Here is a 23,321-nt window from a genome sequence, read left to right as displayed (position 1 = left end):
AGAGGAAATGATGTCTTTATTTCTCTTCTTACTCAAGACACCCAGAGGTGATGGACGGCAAGACAAGTCGGAACACAGGGAACATTATTCAGAATGAGGATCTGAATATCAAGGAAATAAGCAAGAGTATGTGTGGCCAAGACTCAACAGTGGGAAAAAAGGAACTGGAGAGAACTCCCAGACGCAAGCTCAACCTGCCTAATACTAAAAGATTTCCACTTCTGCCAATAATGGGATGTTATAACATCTTCAAATCATCCTTTCAAGAGAGCTGAACACAGAGCAGCAACTAAAGTAAGTGCTCTCAGTACAATCGCTCAGAAAGTCTGAAAGCCTTGCTTAGTGCTCCTAATAGACCTAGGTCCAGATCTTCTTTCAAGAGCCACTTTGAGAGAGAAAAGCACAATTCAGATTATGTAACTCAAGTATCAGCAGTTTGCCTCAATAAACCATTTAATTTAATGTTATTTCTCCTAGAATCAAATGACTAAGCTATGCTCTGGATTTCTAGACACAGATTTTCACTTGTCTAACTGCCAATGCGTCTACATTATTTTCATAACAGAAGCAACATCTTATGATGGGAAACTCGCTCAGTTTTTACAGGAAATTGTTTCTCTCCAAAAATGTCAACCATACTAAAAAGCTTATGAGAATGAACACTAAGTTGAAAAGAACTGTGATGCTAAAATGTTTTTAATGAACAGTTCAGCGGGGGAAAGAAGTGCAATGAAACACTCGGTTTTGTATGACAGGGTTAATACATTTCTGTGAAATGATAGCATGCTTCTGATAAGGGCAATACAGGTTTTCTGCTTTTCACTTGATATGAAAGAAAAGCTGTCTAATATTCATTATATGACTTGTACATGGTTTACATCGTATTTGTTTGTGCGTATCAAGTACCAGACAAACGGCACCAAGCCTGTACTACTACTGTACAGGAGGAAAGCACTGGGGCTACGTGAGCAAACCATACAGCAGGGTCAGGTAAAAATTTCATTCAGCAGCTGAGGTTGGCATTTACTAGCCTGCAAGCTTATGCTTTGCAATATTATTTGAGGTCGGGCAGGAAGGATCAGTACCTCAAAGTGAGAGGTCTCTAGCTTCAGTCCCCTGATTTATGAGGATTACTTAAAACTGCAGTTACAGAGTGCCTAAGTTATTCTCTTTGATTCATGAACAATCTGAACCACATAAATGAAGGTTAAGTTCAAAGAAATATCTGCACATTGAGGCCATTGTGTGTGTGAAATTTTTCATTCACTTCACACTACTGTAGAACTGTACTCAATGGAAAAAAAACTTTTCTTCCTGAAAAAAACAAGTTTACTCTCTTTTTATCTTCCTCCCAAGTTCCCAAGTATATGTACCTTCATCACCGATGCCATCTCTATCACTATTTCCACATGGGGAATTTTTTTAAGAGCCAAAAATATAAAAAAAAATCAATGCCGTCACTATTTACTTACTCTTACAAAGCACTTCTTTATTGTATATCCTAATAGCCCTCTAAAGACTATCAAAATAGATTGCAATAGGTACAATGGATGACAAAAGGAGGAAGCAAATATCACCTGGAAGTTACTACACAGACAGAAAATAAGTGGTTGCAATCTCTTTGCTTTAATTTCTTGATCCCACATTAGAGCAGCACTACCAATGAGAGAAACACTTCCAGATTTCCCACATACTGTAGGCATACATCTGTAAGAACACCCAGTGAACCTGCACAGGTGGTTTACCTCAGTTAATACCTACTGCTAGTGTTAAACTGGAGCAGTACATTCAGCCACTTTAGCAGTAAGGTGGTCAGAAACCAGGTGATAATGCGCAGCTACTTCTGCTGCTCCAGCTGCAGCTTAAGAGCACATGAAGTTATTACCCTAGAAACACAGTTTTTGGCATATTCCTTATACTGTTTCTGCATAACTAATAAAAGGGTGGATGCCCGATTCAGAGCTTCATTGCATGAATCAGAGAAAATACACACACACACGAGCCAAATGATTTATGAACTCTGAAAAGAGCAAAGCTATCCTTATCTCCTTTAAACAACCAATGCCAGCCTAACACTCGAAAAACCACCACAAACCAAACCAGCTCTTGCAGCATGTCTTGATTTCACTTTCTTCCTCGGTATTGTCACAAAGGTCCACAATATCACACTCAATAAAAAGAAACATTGAAACACTTCTAGTAGTTGATTCAGATGGTGTTCTTTAAAGAGACTGTGCATCACCACAGTGAAAACTTCACAGAGGGACAACCTACCCAAGAGTTCATTAAAAGGCCCCACACTCACTCATTCCAGTGAAAAGCAGATCCCTTCAAACACAAATCAGAAAATTTTCTTCAAACAATACAGATGTATTTGATCACTTTGGAAAGGCTAGAAATGGGCAAATTTTCAACACTGTACAAAATACAAGATGGGTCACCTACAGCAACACCGACTGATCCTTACAAACACAAGAGTTTTTCCTTGGTATGCAAACCAAGTGCTACTCAGAAAGAAGCACTTCTATATAAGCATGAGGACAGAAGTCATTTCCCTTTTCTCCTTACTCATAAACCCATGCACTCTTCCAGAAACATGGTTTCACTGCTGAGTAAAGTTTATTACTGTCTATTTCTGTCAACAACCTTGCTGACCCCTGTCCTTACATGAAAATGTGTTATTGAAGCTCCCTCTGTCCTTGTGATGGATGTGACTGCTTTCTGAAGTTTACTCTGAACATCACAGACACTGACATTTTACCAGAAGATGGGTATTAGATAGACATAATCCACTTAAAAGATTGTTGCAAAAACACGCTCAAAAATCTAGGTACTGTATTTACAAAGACAACAGAAAAAGTGCAGAAATTTCAATCAAATGACAAAGCAGCAGGTCAGTCATAAGTAGATTTTACTAAAAATCAGAGATTAGTCTGAACACTGTTTCCATCCCATTTATATTGCTGGATTATTTCTGCATCTTTGTTAGTCCTGCAGTTGCTTTCTCTCTGATGTGTGAGGGAGAAAAAAAAAAAAAAAAAACAAAACCCAGAAAAAAACCCCAAACAAACACCACCACCACAAAACCCCCACAACTTTCTGAAAGCCTTCAAGGTAAAGTTGAAAACCTGAAATCCCTGAAAATCTAAGCAAAATACATGATACAGTAATCTATATCTACATCAAAAAGTTTCAGTTTAGCATTTCACTTTGAATTTCATTCTTTTATTTTTTTTGTAATTCCAGACCTCTCCCCAATGGCAAACTTACAAGTATATACAGCATTTTTATTTCTGACAAGTGAGTAATCTAGTAGGATTCATAGCCTTTATCTGGATTCTTCTGTACATACATATTTATTTTTTCAATATAATGGCTGCAATGCAGTCCATTTTCAATTTTGGATGCAAGCTATAGGATGAGAAACCCAGAAAACCCTTCCTTTAGGGTCAACGACATTACCCTTTTCAGCCGTAGAACTTTTCTAGGCAGCAAACTGTTTAAGTCATAAGTAATCACAAACCAAAAAATACAACATGCTGAATTCACTCTACTTCCCCGCGTTAGCTTTTCCACCCAGTTCATCATACAACTCGTCTTGCTCCAGGACACCCTATGGAAAGAAGCTGTGTTTCCTTCTTCAAGCAACTGTCTTGGAGCTGTGACAAAATCATGACATCACAATCTTTGCGTAGCCAAAGGTCAGATAACACATACATACAGGTAATGTTTGTCTGCACTGGTTACCTATGCGGATAATTAGAGATTTTTTTCAAGCCATCCTGTGTGGCAAGGTTTCAGTAGCTGGCTACAGGGATAACTTCTGACAGATGATGACAGAAGCTTCCTCTAAGTATAAGAGCTAGTGCAGCCAGCTCCAAAACAGAACCACCATGGCCAAGGCTAAGCCCATCAGTGACAGTGATTGCATCTCTAAGAGAATATATTTAAGAAGGGGGAAAGACTGCTGCACAACAGCAACAAAGCAGACCCCAAGGTCAGTGAAAAAGGTGGGAGAGGAGATACTCTTAGGCACTGGAGCAGAAATTCTTTTGCAGGCTGTGGTGAAGACTATGATGAGGCAGGCTATTCCCCTGAAGCCCACTGAGATCCACGGTGCAGCAGAGATCACCTGCAGCCCACGGAGGACTCCACATCTGAGCAGGTGCCTGAAGGAGGCTGTGACCATGCTGGAAGACATACTAGGGCAGTTCATGAAGAACTGCAGCCCATGGGAAGGTCTCATGATGGAAAAGTTGGGAGGGACCTCACGCTGGAGTAGGGGAAGAATGTGAGGAGGGAGGAGCAGCAGAGACAAGTGTGATAAACTGACCACAGCCCCCATCCCCCATTTTCTTGAGCCACTCAGCCAGAAGAGGAAGAGAAGGCTGGAGCTGAAGTTGAACCTGGGAAGAAGGGAGGGGTGGGGGAAAGATGTTTCAAGGTTTGTTTTTATTTCTCATTATCCTTCTCTGACTTTTCATTGGCAATGACTTAAACCAATTTCTCCAAACCAAGTCTGGTTTGCCTGTGACCGTACTTCCTGAACCTTGTGTTATACCTTTTCTTCCCCATCCAGATGAGGAGGGTGAGTGATAAGAGTGGCTTTGGTAGGCACCTTGTGTTCAGCCAAAGTTATCCCATCACAACATAACCTCCTTTCTCCACTGAATTTTATTTTAGTTTCCATATTGTCTCATTTTTTTTGTTCTGCACAAATGAACTATACTCTGGAATTTGCTTCATGTCTCCTAATTCAGTGACAGGCTACAGAGGTAATAGTGGATTTAGTATTTCCTTCTCTGTAGTTGCCAATTCTCAGCTTGTGATATACTCTTTGACTTAGTGAAGAATCTCATTGCTTGGTGATCTTGCCTGGCTAGTTATCACCCATTCTAACTCTGTTCCATCAGGAATTCCCACAACCCCATCACACTCTTACCTTTCTCAAGTAAACAAGACCCAGCTCTCCCAAACACTCCTACTACCATAGCTCCTTGTGCTCCAACTGATACTCATGGTAACATCTGAAAGCAAAAGCAGCAACACAGATGCACGTCAGCCAATACCTGTGACACGTCCACATAGCTCAGCAGTTTTCAGTTGTTTGTCTAGCAGCTTAGCAGCCAAAATACCCCTTTGACATGAAAACTTTGAGAAAGAGAACACAAGTTACTGCAGTTACATCCAGGCTATATGGTCATTTTAAGAGACTAACTTCTGTTGATGGGGATTGTTATTACCAGTATTTTTAAACAACTGAACAAACTACCACTGTTGCTCTTAATGAAGGCATACCTCTCTCCAGCCCAGAACACAGGGCTCCCACATTTACACAAAAAGTACATACACAGATTTAAAGACACATATATAGTCCAGTTTTCTTTTAGGCGTATTTCAGCTGAAGCCAAGATCTCAGTAAGGAGCATACAGAACTGGAAGAGAAGTGTCAAAGTCGCTGGGCCATCCAGTCACATAGCAAACCATTAGCTATACAACTGCATAATGTAGACAAGTTTCACAAAAAACCCCCTCTAAGTTTACAATGCATTCAACACACATAATTCTAGGAAACCATAGAGCCAGTTTCAGCAAACCTTTTTTTTTATACCTTACATAATGCACTGAGGCACAATTAGAAGTGAAGGACTGTGGCCACTGCCAAATGGCGGATCTTTTTAAGAGACAGAGAGATGACTGTTTATATATCTGAGGTATCTAAGTTTGTGTGTCTGTCTGTGAGCATTTCCACATGCATGTGCTCTTTGTCTCTAGATGCAAACAAACTCAAAGTATGCATGTCAAAACAAAAAAGGTTAGAACTTAAGACACTGGATTTAACACTAGTCATCTCATCACCAGTGTTGAACTCTCAAGCACTCTTTAAGGTCACCAGCATGTTAATAACAGTAATAGCCAGTGGAAAAAGAGAGGATAGTCAACAGAAATGTGTATGTAAAGGAGACTTTGAATGACTAACAACCTTGTGACCAGAGAGATATCCAGTTTTTGTTTCAGCACACTACCCTTTTCAACTTCAACAGCTTCTGTGTCATCTTCAAAGCAAAACAAAGCTTTCTAACAGCCTCTCCATAGTAACGAAGATCAGCCATTGGACTTGTGGAAGAAAGTCTCTTGCCCTCCTCTTTACAAATACAGATTTCAGAGTACAGTAACACATTACTCGTTAAACATAGGCATAAAGAGTGAAATCTACACAGACCAGTAGATCACACGTTAATTCTGTCTTCATGATACTTGATTTACAAAGTTCAAGTATGACTATTTGTGGTTGATGGTGAGAATTATGTCTACACTTCTGAAGATAGTAGAGCAATTCTGCTCCTCAAAACCTGCCTCCATCTGCTCTGTTTCACAACGCTTTCTGGAAAGGAACATCTGCAGTGCTTGGGTGAGTAAATTTAGAATTCAAGCTCTCACTACCTAAGTTTTTCCAAAACAAAATATGCTATAGCCAGAGCAAAACTCCACAAGTTCAGACTTAACCAGAGATCAGACTGCCACATTTCTTTTTAATATATACAACAACCAAAGTCCACTTTCCCTTCTTTCATAAGTAGTACATTCATAACAATAGCAGGTTGCTTCATGTGCAAAAGTCTTTCTTGGTAACACCGTAAAAAGAAAGTTCTGAGCCCAGTTTTGCAGATCATACAAAATCCTCACAAGGAATCCAAGCAGTTGAAGCAAGACAGCATTTTGTTTACTGGTGCTGAGAATCACTTTCACATCCCAGAAATGCGTCTCCCACGACATGATTCTTCACCCTCAGCCTGCTAGCTGTATCTTCCATTGAGCACTCTGGACAGCCCTGGAGAACACATGACCTGGTTTCCCCTCTCCTAAGACTTTGTAATAGCGCTCCCATCTTGATGTCGCTGCTCCAGTGATAACATAAAAAGCTTCAATGGTCACAAGAATGCTGAACATAATAATCTGCAAGAGGCGCAATTCAGCCCAGCAAAGGATTTTTACTACACTTTGAAATTTGTTCCTTCAGCAATAGCATTGAAAAGGACAAGCTTAATTGGCCTGGGAGGTAGCAAAAGCAAGGAAAAAGCCTGGAAAGCCATGAGAACAATCCAGGAGGTTCCAGCATGACTCCTCAAATGAGCTGAGGGGAGCACAAAATTTTTAAACACAAGGAGCGGCAAACCCAAGAAAGCAAGAGTTAGGCAGAGCAAGGTAAAAGCTTAAAATACAAATGTTTTATAGGAAATCACCTCTGAATTTCACTACATGGACTGACTGCAAGGAAGAGGCAGCTGACACACACACTCCAAAAAAGGTACCACATGGGCCCCAATGTGGCTGAAAATTTCTTTTCCGTACCACACATAGCTGCTAGGAACTTCAAATTTCAAGCATCTATAAGCTGGTGCTCTACATAAGAGAACAGGCAAGTGTATTTGTAAGCCACAATTCTCCAGATGCACTGTGTCTATAATCCAAGAACAATGGGGTTATCAGACTGAAATACTCATACTGACGAGTTACCCTGTTTCTCAAAATTGGACAAACTCTCCCAGAATGAGCATTTCAAAGGCACTTTTATGTCTGAGAAGACCATCCTTGCCCCTTTGGATATAGTGACTAAGTTAGCATAGCATAACTTTCTAGCATGACAATCCCTAAGCAGTAACTCCAAAAGTACTGCATAATAAATATCAAAGCATGTCAGTGTACAGATATTTAACAACAGTCATAACAAATGTACTATGCAGTTTTGAAGTATTCTCATCTATTGCTCTCTAGAGAGTTCATAAGATCTTTCATGGTTATTCTAGACCTTCCTCCTAAAGAGATTCAACAAACCTTAGACAACATTTCTTCTTCAAATTGTGTAAAATCTTTAATTTTGATCTTTAGAAGATCAAAATTAAAACCAGTCCAGGTGGCAATCATTCAGGTATCTCTTTTCTGGACAATCAACCCTATTTTGAAAATCCATAGGGACATAAAAGGCCATATACTAGACATGGTGCATTGAAAAAAGAGCTCTCGTACAGTGTTGTACAGTGGTAGAATGGTATCTTATGTCTTGCCTTCTAATTGCAAACTATTATACTGCTCCTTTATCTGTGTTGCTACTTGAGACCAAAAAAACCCAAAGGGCTAAACCAGCAGAAAATGGAGAAACATAAAGGTACAGAAGAGCTAAGTTGCTAGAAACAGATACCTCTCTATGACCTCAGTCGCAAACAGAAAATGCAGCATCCAAGAAATAACTGATAGGAAACAAAAACTTGATGTAATGCAGAAATGTAACACTACTACAGAATAATAAATGAAACAAATGGCACAACTCTTTGTTTTAAAATGCTTTAAATCCACTTTTGCCCCAACCTAGCTGAAGACTCAGTAACTCCAGAACACTCTGGCATCATTGTTTGGCTTCACTACCCACCCTGCCACATAGCCTCCACGCAGCCCATAAACAAGAAATACAGATGATGCTTCACTTAATTCACAGTAAACAAGTCCATAAGAACATGGGCAACTCACTCACTTTGAAAATTCTCTTTTATGGCACAGACTTTTTAAGAGTGATCCTCAAAGAAATCAGTTGTTACATGAACATCAGAAATAATGAAAATCTGTGTTCATGGACTTTTGTTCTGTATTTTTATGTTTTCTCCCTTCAATAACCCAGTTTGCCTTCAAATCCTTACAATTCCCATTCCCTGCAATTCCTTCGGTTTTCCTACTCCTCGAGATCCTCCATTATTTCCTATGTCCTTGTAAGACAGACCGTACACTGCAGCTGTTTGGAAACAAAATACTGTCTAACTGCCCAACAACTACCTATGTCCACGGATCAATATGTCAAATGGAACAGCATCAGATCCCTTTAAGCTGTTTGCTTCAGAGAGCAGACTATCCGCTATTTAACCAGTGATTTACTAGAAGTCTTTTTAAAAACCTAAAAAGCCTCCCTCAAGTTTGAAGCTATTTACAGAGAAACAGGACTAAGTTAACAAGTATGACAGCTTTACTTAAGAATGCCAATTTCACTTTTATGTGGAAAGGCAGCCTGAGGAGGTCAAATACCACAGTTTTTCACTCTTCTCCTACTTTCTGCTGTGTTCATATTTTATATTATTGACTGAATTCTTGTTTGGACCATTATCTCTTAAAAACACTACAGAAAATTTATACACTAGTAGAGTCATCATATCAGAAAGACTGGTTTGGTAAAGACTAACAAAAAAGGATAAAAATACATCAGTGAACATATTCTTGTATTTTTTAGACACCCTCCAAGCTTGGAAACCCCTCCTCCCCCCATTGCTGAACACATCTCTCAATTACTTTATCTGGCATTTTCTGAGAGTGTACCAAGCATGACAGCAAAGACAGGACCCAACATGCCCTATACCTCTAGGACTGAAAAATAATAAAAGTTCAAGTGCATACTTTTGTCTGTCAGATGAAAAACAGACTGTTTTTCATAAACCAGCAAGTAAGTTAGGACGAAGGGCTGAGAGGCAGAAATGTAGCTCTGCTTTAAATACAAAGAGCTATTGATGCTTTACCCAGAAACATTCATACATTAAATACGCATCACAAAAGGTACTGTTGGGTGTGTGGGGAAGAAGCATATGAAAAAATCAGAGTTAAAAAGCAGTCTCACAGGACTGAGGTGACATTTGTACGCCGAAGCAAATTGCGTTCGCACCATCACTTCTGACCATGTGCAACTAAACCAGTCCCAAATTGCTGTTCCTTCTCTATTTACAATGCCTGAAGCAGGCATCCCCAGGCTAAAAGTAACACGCTCACTACAGAGTCATAGAGGGTTATTCAGGCTGCAAGAGACTGCTGGATACCCCGTAATTCAATCCCCCTGCTCCAACCAGGCCAGTTTAGAGCTGTGCCTTGCCTGGCTAAGTTCTGAATCTCTCCAAAGTTGTAAGGTCCCTAATGTCCACAGTTCTCTGCTTCAGAGCGAAGAAAGGTTCTTCCTAATAACATCACATATTCAGGTGTTTCACATATTCAAGTGTTTCAGCCTGAGCCCTCTTCCCAGTCTCTTGCCCTACCAGCAAGCAAAAGTCTGGCTCTATCTTTACTTCATTTGCCATAAGAGGAGGACAGACGCCATTGGGATCTCTCAGTCAGGATCTCCTCTGGGCCATCTCTTCAACGAGGCTGTCCAACCTACCTCTCCTCAACGGTGCCATGATGCAGCCCCTACATAAGCTTGCTGCCCTCGAGCGAGCTCACTCCACTAGGTCAGTACCTGCCTTTTCCGCAGAGCTGCTACCCACCCCTTCCGCCCGCTCGTGGCACAGAGCTGTTCTGCCCCCATGCAAGACTCAGCCTTTGCTGAATGCCACAGGGTCGCCAACTCTCCAGGCTGTCAAGGTCCCTCTGAATAGCACATGGGCGCCCCAACATACTGACAGGTCCTCACCATATAATGCAATCTGTGAGAGAGCTGAGGATCACTATCCCACCAGAGAGATATGTTGTTCCATAAAAGGGTTTTATCCAGGTTTGAAAGGTGACACAATCCTAGTCACTATTTGTAATTTTTACCATATTTACCACTTTCATAGGTCTTCCCCTTCATATTCAGAATGCCTTATCAAATAAAAAGCTGCCAAAATGCAACAAACTCTTTAAGTTATTTTTCCTCAGTGTCCAAATTATTCATTAGTAATATTTTTTTTGTATCTCATTGCATAAAAGCAGAATCAATACCCCAAGGGCACAAGAGATTGACAGTGTTTTAAAAATTGAATTAAATTTTAATAAAGAAAATAATATTCTTCTATCTCATCCACTTTTTTCAGTCCAACTCAACGGGCCCCTATGAAGAACAACATCAAACACATCTTGAGTCTCACTTTCTTGAAATATGTCTCTGCCGTATGTACCCCAGTTCACTGATCTTTACAAGGATAATCACATATTTCTTAAGTTTGAAGACACTTGTCACACTGGTGGCTAAAAGCCTTCACTCCCAAGCCTCCAAAAATCAAAACGCATTTCTGAAACAACTCAGAAGACTAACCTGTACCCAACCTCCAAAATAATCTGCAAAAGCAATTTTCAGATAATATCATAAACACTTTATGTAAACTTGCTCAAAAACACACACGAACCACAATGATCACAGACTCATAGGGTTTCTGTGCCAAAAGGCTCAATATCCTACTACTAAATCTGCATGATAATTCTTTCCAAAAACTACTGCTTACTCTGCTTGGCTTTGGGCCATTTCAACTTACAAAAAGGAAAAAAGTGATGCCATGGAAAAGATCTATACAGAAAGCCTGCACACACCAAAAAAACACAGATAAACACATTTTTAATGGAAATTCAAAAAATCACTTCAAAATGTCAACTTGTAGGCAGGGAGGAAAAAAAACCACCACAATTCAGATCCCTCAAACATTTGCACAGGCTCTTAATGAAACTGGAAGTATCCATGTGCCTAAAAAACAAAACTTCACAGAGCAAGAACCCAAGCAGAGAGTAAACATAAATCTCTAATATTTTCACTCTGGAACCTGAATATAGTTTAGGTGCCAAGCAGCAAAAGATAAAGAGGTGATAACTTTCAGCTGTGCTGTAAAAACAGGCAGCAAATGTTTTCAAACTGTATGTTGCTGTTCCGTGGTGCAGGTTCAATCATACGGCACAGGAGCTGTTCCAAGTATCCTCCGACAGACCAAACTGTTCCATATACACAGCTAATGTTTCTAGCCATACTTTGTGGTTTAATAGCCATTGCTCAGGCTCTTACACAACTAAAAGTCATGCAAACAAATAAACTATTTAAGGGTAGTCTTCCTAACAGGGAATTTTCCAGGCACGCAGATTATGAAGTATTTTAATAAGATTCACAGAATTCATACTTTACTCCTCCACAAGCTGGCAGAGAATTTATAACGTAACAATCTTCCTCATACCCTCCTTCCAGAAAAATGTGCACAAGCACAAATCACATTTTTTCGAAGCAGAGATCGGAAGTATTACAGGAAGAAGTGCAATTCCACCATTCATAAAGGGTATCAGAAACAATCATAAACACCTCAGTTTAAGCAATGCTCTTAACTGATACTGGCTGCACACTCTTGTGCTACAGTTGTGTTCCTTACACAGAAGAACAGAAATTCAGTTAAAGACTTATGTAAGTTTTTCAGGGGGTTATTTTGCTGGAATTTTGTGGGGTTTTGGTTATTTGGTGGTTTTTAGGCTTGGTTTGGTTTTTGTAATTGAAATGCTAGAGTATGTTTCCTTTAATATTTTAATTTCCCATTTGGGATTGTCCTAGAAGCTGGTGACCAAGTCCAAATGCTTAGAGATGTGAGCTTTGAAATACTACAATGTTGCATTGAAGGCTGGTTATTATGACAGCCCACGTTCAAGAAAACCACACCAGCTGCCAGACAATGCAGCAAGCAACACAGATTATTTGTGTAGATGCAGAACTTCAGTCATTACAAAAGACGTTAGAGAAACATCTTGACACACCTTCCCACCAAGAGACTGATAACAGATGTTACTTTTTCATGCATCATGGTGGCAAAGGGCTTGCATGACACATGATGCAGAGACCCAACCTAAACACAGTGCCAGGGATAATGGGAACAGCAACTCAGGAGCATAGAGCTGTGATACCAGGCTCTTCACTGAGAAAATCTAAGGAAAATTGTTTTAAGAATGAACATTTGGAGCATGTGTGTGCATTTCAGAAGCTCAGAAAACACAGTATATAATACTTGCTTAAAATAGTTGTGAAAATACCTATGACTTACTGTTTAAAAAACTTCCTGCATCTTTCCTTAAGTGAAGTACGCATTCTTTGCCCTACATTACACATCAAGCAACTTCCTGAAGGAAGCTTTATTTTAAGTCATCAAAGCACAAGAACAACAGTATTTTTCCCATCAAGAATGGAGGGTCTTTTCTTTATGCAAGAAATTTCACCAAGCATTTACTGTACTTCACGTACACAAACAATAAAAAAATGGTTTAGAACAAGCATAGAAGAACGCAACCAGAAGGTGTTAAAAAAAAGGCATTAAAAAAGCCATAACATAAAATAAACAAAACCAAGTAAAACAAAGGTGGGGGAAAACAGTACTATCGTATTAAAATATTCATGTAAAGGGAGCTCCCGGTGTGCCATGGTTCAACCCTGACTAAGCACCAGCAGCAGCCCTCCATCACTCTCCCCCTTTGCCTCTGGGAGGTGAGCAGGAATCAGGAAAGGTAAAACTCGTGGACTGAGATAAGAACAGCTCAGTAATTGAAATAAAGTAAAACCAAAACAGCAATAATGATACAGTATTATAATTAAAAGGGAGATGAGGGGGTGGGGGGAAAGGGGTGACCCAGGACTAAAACCCAAGAGAAACAAGTGATGCACAATACCATCACTCACCACATGCTGACTGATGCCCAGAGTGCCTGCAAGGAAGAAAATTAACTCTATTCCACCCAAAACCAGAACAAATTCGTGCAAAATTCGTAACACTCTCTCTTATTCTGGTACCCTACCTTCCTGTTAACCCATCCACATCTTGCATCACACGAACACTGACAACCCTTACATTTAGATGACACATCTCCATTTGAACTTCTAATATGAAGCAGATGGCATACAAGACCATTTAAAATACCTAAGGTGCAAGACCTAACAGAAAAGGTGCAAAGCTATTGGTTGAAAAAGGTTTAAAGCCTATCTTTTTCATGGAAAAAAAGAAGAAAGAAAAAAAATTGGTCAGAAATATTTTGTCTGCATGTGGATTTCATTTTGCCAAGATAATTTGTGGGGGAAAAAAGGGCTGTATAAGCAACAAAATTAAATATAAAAAGGCAGAGAAAAAACACCTGAACCCCACCATTACTTTTTAATTGAACACAGCTTTTCCAAGAATTTACAATGTTCTCAATCATGCTTATTAATATTCTTTAAAGCAGTTTCCCATTTTAACCTTTCTGTGACAAGGCAAACATATTTCTCAAACTCATTAGCATGATGGCTTAGACCAAAAGGATAATTCTGATTATTTCATAAGCAGATGTTGCAAAGCAGAGCATGCATTTCCAAATTAAAGACATATCTATGGTCTTCTTGCTATTATAAACTGAAATTTGTACTTTAGAGAATATTCTGAATTTTTTATTTCCATGCTTTTGTATATTTTACATCTAATATATGGCAGATTAGGAAAGGATCAAGTTGTTCATACTCTATGAATTACAATTAAAAGAACTGTATATTAATTTTATATTATGTATTTTACTTAAAATAGATTTATTTCAGTCTCACACTATCCTTAAATACTTATGTTGGGGGTGGGGGGTGGCCGTATATCAACACTTGCTAGCATCCACTTGAGCTGCCTTGATGCTGGCACCTAAAAGGCACACCTCCAAAGAACAATTTCAGGCCATAAAATTATAATTTCCAGTTCCTATAAACACTACAAAGTAAAAATGAAATAAAAATATAGAAGTGATAGTCACAGAGCATGGCTAAAAATAAATGCATATTATCTGAAAATAATTGTTAAGGAAGTACATTTGCATTTATTTCCCAAATTAATCCTATAAATATGCAACTCATATCTCTTATAACCAACTTCTTGAAACAAACATTTATTATATGTCTGTTAACATTAATTCTGCAATTACTACAATCTATTCAAAGTACAACTAATTTATGTAAAAAACAAAGCCTCCTATCTTCCTTTATAATTCAAAAGTAGCAAAACTAACATACCAACATTATAATGAATAATTCTGATATACTAAAGGTAATTGCAATCTCGTGTCCAAAACAGATCATGTTCAAACATGCAAAGTAATAGATTTACAATATTGTGGTAATTCTAACCAAGAAGTACCATCAAGCCATTTCTTTACATCACCCTTTGACCAAATTAAGATGGAGATGCTCCAATGATAGTTTCTGGTTTTGGTGGGGCTTTTTTTTGTTTATTTATTTTCTCTTTAATCTATCAAAATCAATTGTTACTCTTGAAAAGTCTCCACATATTGAACACACTTCACTTGTTCCTACCAAGAAGCTATCTTTCCATCTCACTTTATTTTATATGGTTATAAAGCTGTGAAGGCATCACCATGTCATAAATAAAAAAACTAGCATCTATCTCCAAGCATGCCAGAATTAAATATGACTCTCACTGTAAAGCCACATTAACTGCTCTCCAGTTCAAGAATAAAACCACAAATACCACACAGAGATGGTATAACTATGCACAACTACTAAAAGCACAGAAGTTTGTATGTGTCAATATGAACACACAATTCTATTACAGCTGCTCAGCATATACAGCATTAAGCTGTGTATTAATTCAGATTTCTACTGCACTTTACTGATTCATACAATCTTTACAAGAAGTCCAACTTCCCACGTTCTACAATCAACTATGTTTGAAAACTGGCACTAATCCTTTTGGCAGAAGTTTCAGCTTCTCCAAACTGAAAGACTTAGCAAATGCATAGCTATCTGCCAAAATAAGCACCTTCCATTACCCCTCTTAATATAGGACTTAACCTCGTGTGCACCTTAAAAAACAACTAAACTAACTAAAGACTTAGCAACAGAAGGAGAAAAAGCAATATTAAATAAACTTATCAAAGCTCATCAGGTGACGTCCAAAGAGCTGATATGAGTAACAAAGATGTTTAAGAGCAAAGCTGTTTTCGCCAGTTATGGACATAACACTGTATCTTAAATAGAGCAAAAAACATTCAAAAGCTATCTTTCCTTTCCAGATGTTGCAAAACCTGAGAACACCAATACAGACCTTAAAAACAAATAAACAAAAAACAAATAAACAAAAAACCCCAAACCAAAACAAAATGTAAAAACACTAAGAATTTCCACTACAGACACCCTTTTCCTAGCTGACAAGTCCTCCTCTAGGCGAATTACTCTTTTTCACCAAGGAGATGTAGGTATCCCAGGAGAGGCAAAAAAACTTTATGGACAGTGAAATGCCTTTTAAGATCAGGATCAATTTTCTGAATGAAGCAAAGAATCAGCAGCATTTCTAGTCCAATATCCTTTCACATTTGATAGTCACGAATGGAGACTTTCTATTCTGTTGACACATACTGGAAAAAAACACAAAAGAAACAACAGCAGAAGAGACCCAACCATCACTGAACATTTTTCTGCTGGCAGAAAAGACGTAGCAAACATTCTCTTAACCTTGCATGTAAACTACAGCAATTTCATTACCCCTCGATGTTTTAAGATTAGATCACAATACAGGTTTTTATTGAAAGTTAATATATTATGATCAAGAGTACGACTAAGAGGATGCTCAGCAAAACAATCCAAGTTTGGCCCTGATGCCTGAGTTTAGTGCATCATTCTTTTCCCTGGTGACAAATATTTGACTGAAAAAGGTAGACCTTCACGAAAAGACTTTCCCTTTGGAGAAAAGGAAGGAAGCAAGCAAGGAAACACTTCTCATGCCCAATCTAGAAATCTCCTGGCTTTGTCTGAAAATTATGACACTATTTCAAAATTAGAAGAGGATTTACATATCATACTATCTGAAAATGCTTCATGTATTTTTGAATGATGACTGGCCACAAACATTCACCTGCTACTGTGACCTAAGTATACTGTAAAACTTAACCTTTCAATCTGGGTGTCTGCAAGAGCTCTTTTGAGCAAAATCGTTACAGCTATTGCAATCACCATTAAACGCGGGACTTTTAAGGGCTTTTAAACTAGTGCTAGTGAATACCAAAACTTCAGCACAAACCGAAAAAAGGCCCTTTTGGAAGAATAAAAAGTCCACCATTCCCCTAATCTAACACTAAGGTCTTTGTACACTAGGCCTGTGAAGAATTCATTAAATGATAAAAATTATAGTTCTTTCTCCACCATGACTTTCCAAATCACAGAAAATACAAAAGCTTTTATCTCCCAACAGTAGCATACTAGGTCAATTTGTTTATAGGATTGCTAAGAGCTTAAGAAGATTAGGAGAGGTTTTGAGATCAGGCTTTAAGATAAGTTTATCATCTACACCAGGAATGTCCACGCAATTTTAAGACAAAAAGTTGAAATAGATCTTTATCAGGTAAAACCTCCTTTTCCAAATAACCTATACTGGAAAAATATTTTTCTTCAATGTATTTTATTTGGAAGGCCTGGGAGAGACTAATCTGCCCCGTGTACTGTGTGGTCTCAGGACACTGAAAAAGCTGCTTTTGAACTATATAACACAATGCAAAGGTAAAAATTCAAGTTCTCCCTCAACTGTCTGCATTGTAATCCTTTACTCTGTTGTCAATCACGAATTTCAAGAGGAGCTTGTCTATAAAACCTACTTCATTTCAGAGCAAGATTTCTATCAGTATAAACACCCATACCATAGACTCTGGTAAATCACCCAACTAAGTGCCCAAGACATAAGCACCACTAAAAATACATTCTAAGAAAAGACTTAATTAGACACCCCGTTTCTTCACCCTCCAGGCCCAAAGAATGATGTCTTGTTTTCTGACCTTCTCCCATACCACTTCCTAATTAGTAACTTCATATATGCATAAACAACTTCATTCTGGCTGCCATTCACAAAGAACAGCTTAGGAAAACATCTAAGGCCCTGATCCCAAAACCACACAGACACGCGTTTAAATATAAGCATGTGGGAAACTCTAGCACAGCCTTGGAAGCGGCTCTTGTGTTTGACTATAAACAAGCACACCAACCCATATGTTGGGACCATAGTCCTGAAAACATCGAAGCTTCAGGATGAATGAACCACATGTGCAAAACCAGCTCCTCAGAGGGACCCTCCTGTGGGGGCGGTTTCTAAGAGGAAATCCAAGAACATGTCTATAGGATTGACGATGAGAGCCCCGAAGACACTCAAGAAGGGTCTCACAAGGCAAGAACCTGACTTGCAAATAGCATTTTGGAGCTCCACGCAGGAACTTGATATGACCGGTCACTGTGCTCCGTGAATTCCCGCAGTTACCGGCAGCCCGCTGCGAGGGGCGGAGCCTGGCTCCGGGCACGGACACGGACACGGACACATCGCCCCCTCTCTCTCTCTCACACACACACACACACAAAAATCCTTACAGGAGCGGGGCACAGCCGGCAGGCTGTAGCAGGCCGGCGGCCGCTGCGCAGAGGAAGGAGGGCGGCAGAGCCGGCGAGGCCCCAGCGCTGCCCAGGGCACATCAAAGTGTGATGAGGCGCAGGAGAGAGGACGAGCGCGCACGATGCCCCGCACGGCGCAACCCCTGCGGCTGCGCCGGCGGGCAGGGGCGCGGGGCTGGGGAGCGCTGGCGGCAGCAGCGCGCAGCCGAAGGCGCCCGCCCGAGCGCCAGCACTGCGGGCCGCCCGCGCTTCGCACCGCCGCATCCCGACCGACCGTCGGGGAAAGAGCCGTCGCTGCGCCGGCCACCGGCGCAAAGGCGGCCCCGAGCACTTCGCTGCCGGCCAGGCGACACATGGCCTGCCGCCAGTCGCCGCCGCGATTCGCCACGCCGTGCTCAGAACAGCGGGAGTTTGCCCTCCATCCCATCCCGTCCCGTCCCGCCCCGCCTGTGGCCCCCACCCGGGGACGGACCCCGGGCGCTGCGGAGGGCAAGTCCGCGGGCCTGCGGGCCGGCTGCGCTGCCAGCCGCGGGTGGGACGCCCGGACCCAGTCCCCGTCCCCCGGGGCCCCTCTCCCGCTCACCTGGTGGCGGGGCTCTGACGCCCGGGGCGCCGCGGGGTGCGCCGTGCCCGGCGGGGCTGCCCCGGCCCTGGCTTCGCGCTCCCGCCTCCGGCAAGCTCGGCCCGTGGAGGGGCGGCGGCGGGCAGAGGGCGGCGGGCGGCGGTAAGCGACCGGAACCGCCGCTCATGGCGAGTCCCGGGAAGCCGGAGCGGGAGCGGACACGGGCGCGGGTCCGGGGGAGTGCCGGGAGAAGGGAGGCAGCCGAGGGGGAGGTGGAGGCGGCGACGGCGGCCCCAGCAGCGGGGGAGGAGGCAACGGAGGAGGCGGGGGGCGGCGGAGGGGAGGAGGAGAAGGCAGGCAGGAAGGGGGCGGCGGAAGAAGCCACCCATCTGCCGCGCCGGCCCGCCTCGCCGGCCTGACGGAGGTGCCGCTCGCCGCCGCTCTCCTCGCCGCGCGGAGCGGCGCCGCGGTCTCGCCGGCGGGCAGGGGCAAGGAACCCGGCGTCGGGCTGCGCCCCGGGGGCTGCCGAGCGGGCGGCCACCGGCATCGCTTCCCGCTCTGGCCGGCCGGCGGCAGCCGCCGCCCCGGGACCAGCCCCACCGCGGGCACGGCGGAGCGGTCAGCGCCAGCGGGGACGCGTGGGTGGCTTGGGCGGCGTGGGGAGACTCCGGCCGGGGCGCAGCTCACCGCCGGGCGGGGGGAGACGGTGCCCAGCCGTGCCGGCCGCTCCAGCGGAGAAGCTGCTTACTGCTGCCGCTGAGGAGGAGGAGGAAGTCTCCCCGCCTGCTTCCTCCCTCCCTGCCTCCCTCCTTCTCTCCCTGCCTCCAGCCCCAGCGGCCCGCCGGCAGCCCGGCGCCTCCCCAAGGCCTCTCGCAGCAGCGCTGCCGCAGGGCGTGACGACCCGCGGGGCGCGCACAGGCGCGGCCGCCCCGCACTGCGGCGGTGCCTCGTCGGGACAGAGGGAGCGGGGTCCGTTCAGGGGCCCCCGGCGGGCCGCGGCCCTCCCCGAGCAACCCCTGCGCACAGAGCCTGGAACCATCCTCGCCCTGTCCCGCGTTCCGTCTCCGCGGGCACGGGCACCGCCGCGGGCCCTTCGCCCTCGCTGTCCGGTTCCGCGCCCACCGAGGCGGAACGGCGCTGCGGGGACGGGGGCGACAGCCGGCGGGCAGGGGGCAAAGGTCGCGATCGACGGGCGAGCCGGCCCCCACGGGCACATGTAGGGAGCGGGGACCGCCCCATCCAGGCGTCAGCGGGGGGCGGTGGGTACTGGTCCCTCACAGGGACACACCGCGCCTGCCGGTGTATGCAGCAAAGTCAAGGATGCCGGTAAAGGGATAGGTTAAGGACGGGGATATCCTTAAGCTGTCACGGTGACGCCGGTTTATTCCTTCGTTGTCAAATGAACAACATTCTAACAAATGCGTTTACATGAGAAGTCACCAGGAACGCAACTAAGAGTTTCTCTGGAAGTGAGGGAAATGCCTCTGTGCGTGCATCCGTGTGTCCCTGAGATGCGGAGATACAGCTGCGTGTGCAGTGAGCCCAGCGGGTTTGGTTCTCTGGCAGAGTAGAATAGTGGGGAAAAAACCACATGCATTAACCAAGAAAATTCACAGCGAAGTTTACTACTTAGAGGGGTGTACTTGCTGTCCTCAGTTGTACAGCAGTAATTCTCTGAGATCTAAATGTGCCGACAGAGAATTCATTTCATTTTGCACATCACAGCAGTGCTGCCTTCTCCTGTGCAGTGCTGTGACTGGGAAATGTTTCTGCAAATCCTGCGTTTGCCAGCATTGCCCCACTGTGCCAGTCTTTTCCCTCACTCCATGTCATTTGGTTGAGGTTTTCATCCAGTGTGGGAGCAGGTGACCGTGACTCCCCAGAGGATTAACAACTCTGGGGTTTGTAGCAGGCTATTGATATGATTCTTGTGTCCCAACAAGTTTTTTAAGGTCATTCAAAACCTTTCAAGATTTTTTTGCTTAAGCGTCATGGAGTGTTAGTTCTCCAGCCCTGAAACAGGAAACAACTTGAACAGCTCCTATCTCCTGATTCTATGGAACATGAGGGTCTGAAGTATCTTCCACTTCACCTTTCCGAGGTGTCTGCACCTCTTTCAGATTGCTGCTCTCTGGCATGCACATGCAGCCTGCATGAAGCTCCTGGCAGTGGACAGCTGGCAGAAAATGATGAACAGAGCCATTATTGCTTTTATGATGATTCATTTTTCACTCACTTCCTGGGGGGAAGTTGCTTTAAAACTACTCCCATGCTGAAGGTAATGCCTAAAAGTGCGCTGTCGCACAGACTTCCTTTTTTGTGAGCCCTCCAAAACCAGCAAATTTGAATACTAACTTTACACTACAGGAAAGGTGTGAAAATAGCACAGGTCCTTCAGCTAAGACAATCTTTTTAATCTTCCTGTATGTAGATTGTTTTACAGAAATAAGCGAAGCTATTTCTTGCAGTATGAAGCTACTTTAACTATCAGTCTAGCACACACTCCAGGCTACCGGCTGTCTGGAAGTTCAGGAAGGCTGTTTTCTGTGCAATTTGGGGCAGGAGTCTTGCAGCCATAACCTGACAGTGGTGGTGCGCTGCACTTCATTTTCTTCTGGAGCTTTGGTGTTCCATTTTCCTGTTGGTTCTAAATTTAAATAAAGCCTTTTCAAGATAACACCATTGCAAAAGCTAGATCCAGATTTTTTTTTTTTTTGGAGTGTCATTTTACTCAAGTAGGATAAGAGATACTACCTTTAGTCTAATGCCCTATTAGGGTAAGTAACACATTTGGAGAACAGGCAAACTTTTAGCAATGTACAAATATCCTTTTTCAGATCTACTTAAGGTCTTCAGGTACTTAAAGACAAGGTTTTATCTAAGGTTTCAAACAACTGTTAACTCATTTTTCTAAACAGGAACATACTGATGGATATCCAGAGTTACACTCCTTGGTAATTTATATCAAACAGATCCAGGGAAAAGTTACAAGAAGCTTTTTTTTCCCCCCTTTGTTGTAATTTTTGTTTTAAAGTTTACAAATTTGAAATGCTGCAATGATCAGAGAGCCACCGCACTCAGTATTTTAGGCTTCTTCTTGCTTCAGGTGAATTCAGATTTCACTGGTTTGAGTTAGATCATTACAAGAAATCTGACACTGATGCAAGCTCTTTGCAGAACAGGAGTGCTTTTCTCCCAGCCTCATAACCAATTCTGCCTAAAAAGCAATACAAAATTGGAGTCTACGTTTCCATGCCTCTCCCAATGATCTGGAAGAATCAGTTACATGTATGATTTTCAGGGTTCTTACTGTGATACAATGTTGAAAACTCTGAGATTAGATATATTGTTTCACTAAAAATTGACAAAGTTAAACATCTACTGTGCCCAGAGTATCTCTTAGACGCTGGTAGCAGCTGGAGTGGTATAAGCCAGACTTAGCAATGGGATGATTTCTATCAAGAATCCTTCATCATCTCTGTTTTGTTTCTATTGGTGCTGCTGAAGTGCCTGATTGTTAGATGGACATATAGAAAAAAATTTACTGCAAGTAAGTCTGGCAAGATTGAAAAAACTCATTATGGACCTTGAAAATTGATATGATAACTGACCTGTGGGATCCCTCAAAGGCACTGGGGAGTATTCACCTAAATAGGTGAAACAACCTGTAACTCAGGTGGACATCATCCTCATGGTTGATGTTTACTACAGGCCACCAGATCTAGGGGAGGATGTTAATGAAGTGGTTTTACTTCAGCTACAGGAAGATTCACACTCCAAGCTCTGATCCTGATGGGGAGGCTTCAACCACTCTGAATTTGCTGGGAAAGCAGCACAGCAAGCTGTAAGCAGGCCAGGAGACTCCTGGAGTGCCTTGAGGTCTTAATCCAGGTGATAGAAAGCCCAACCAGAGGAGAAACTTTACTACAGTAATAAGAATAATAAGAAGGACTTCTGCAAGTATGTGGTCAGAAAAGGAGACCAAAGAAAATGTAAGCCCCCAATAAATAAGACAGGATAACTGGTCTGATACAGAAAAGGCTGAGGCACTTAACATTTTTTTGCCTCAGTTTTCAGTGGTTAACTCTCTTCCCACATCTCTCAAGCCCCTTGCACCTAATCTAAATTAACCCTTCTTTGATTTAGAGTAACTCTTCTCCAATAAGTTTTGATTTGTATGGAAAAAATTTGCAGTTCAAATGAGTATGAGAAATACAGTGTGGAAGGCACAGTGCAGGCAAAAGGATAGGTGGTTTCATCGTGCATTTTATCACTGGCAGGATGTTTCTCATCCTTTCAGTTGGTGCTCTGGATTAAGGCTGATAGTCAGGCTCTATGTAGAGTACAAGAGTTTTGCCCTGCGGTAGCACAGGTTTCTCACAAGAAACCCGGGTAAAACAACTTCAGTCATTCTGAATTTCTTATACTCTAGTCTTCAGTTATATTAAAATGCACGTCAAAGGGGGATGTTGTGAAGTCCTTCCGTGTTACAATGGAGAGTATGGTGTTGTTTGTAGTAGATATTGCAGCTTTATCCCACACTGTAAAACACCATGCATGCATCCCTCTGTTTCTGAACAAGTAGTAGCAGAAATATGGGCCAGCTTTTTCAAATGACTA

The 23,321-nt window shown here is 42.6% G+C and overlaps 1 protein-coding gene and 1 long non-coding RNA gene across 4 annotated transcripts in view; one reads left to right on the top strand and one right to left on the bottom strand.

The window, feature by feature from the left end:
• RNF38 (ring finger protein 38) overlaps positions 1-19,029 on the bottom strand; it is a 104,091-nt gene extending 85,062 nt beyond the window's left edge. Inside the window, exons 1-2 of one of the 3 annotated variants that reach the window (XM_048290533.1) lie at positions 18,723-18,795; positions 4,943-5,027 (exon numbers count right to left, since the gene is read on the bottom strand). In XM_048290533.1, coding sequence (XP_048146490.1) covers positions 4,943-4,991 — 49 coding nt within the window. In that variant the 5' untranslated portion in view covers positions 4,992-5,027; positions 18,723-18,795. Of the gene's footprint in view, positions 1-4,942; positions 5,028-18,722 lie in introns of all 3 variants that reach the window. The other 2 variants (XM_048290530.1, XM_048290529.1) reach the window with 2 other exon arrangements.
• Positions 19,030-19,242: 213 nt separating this feature from the next.
• Positions 19,243-23,321, top strand: part of LOC125319411 — a 28,623-nt gene continuing 24,544 nt past the window's right edge. The window contains exon 1 of the long non-coding RNA XR_007200722.1: positions 19,243-19,319. This is a non-coding gene — a long non-coding RNA (uncharacterized LOC125319411). The remainder of the gene's footprint in view (positions 19,320-23,321) is intronic.

Source organism: Corvus hawaiiensis, chromosome Z (genome assembly GCF_020740725.1).
Source record: "Corvus hawaiiensis isolate bCorHaw1 chromosome Z, bCorHaw1.pri.cur, whole genome shotgun sequence".
In the NCBI taxonomy this organism is placed as follows: Eukaryota; Metazoa; Chordata; class Aves; order Passeriformes; family Corvidae; genus Corvus; species Corvus hawaiiensis.
This window is presented reverse-complemented; position numbering and strand designations above follow the sequence as displayed.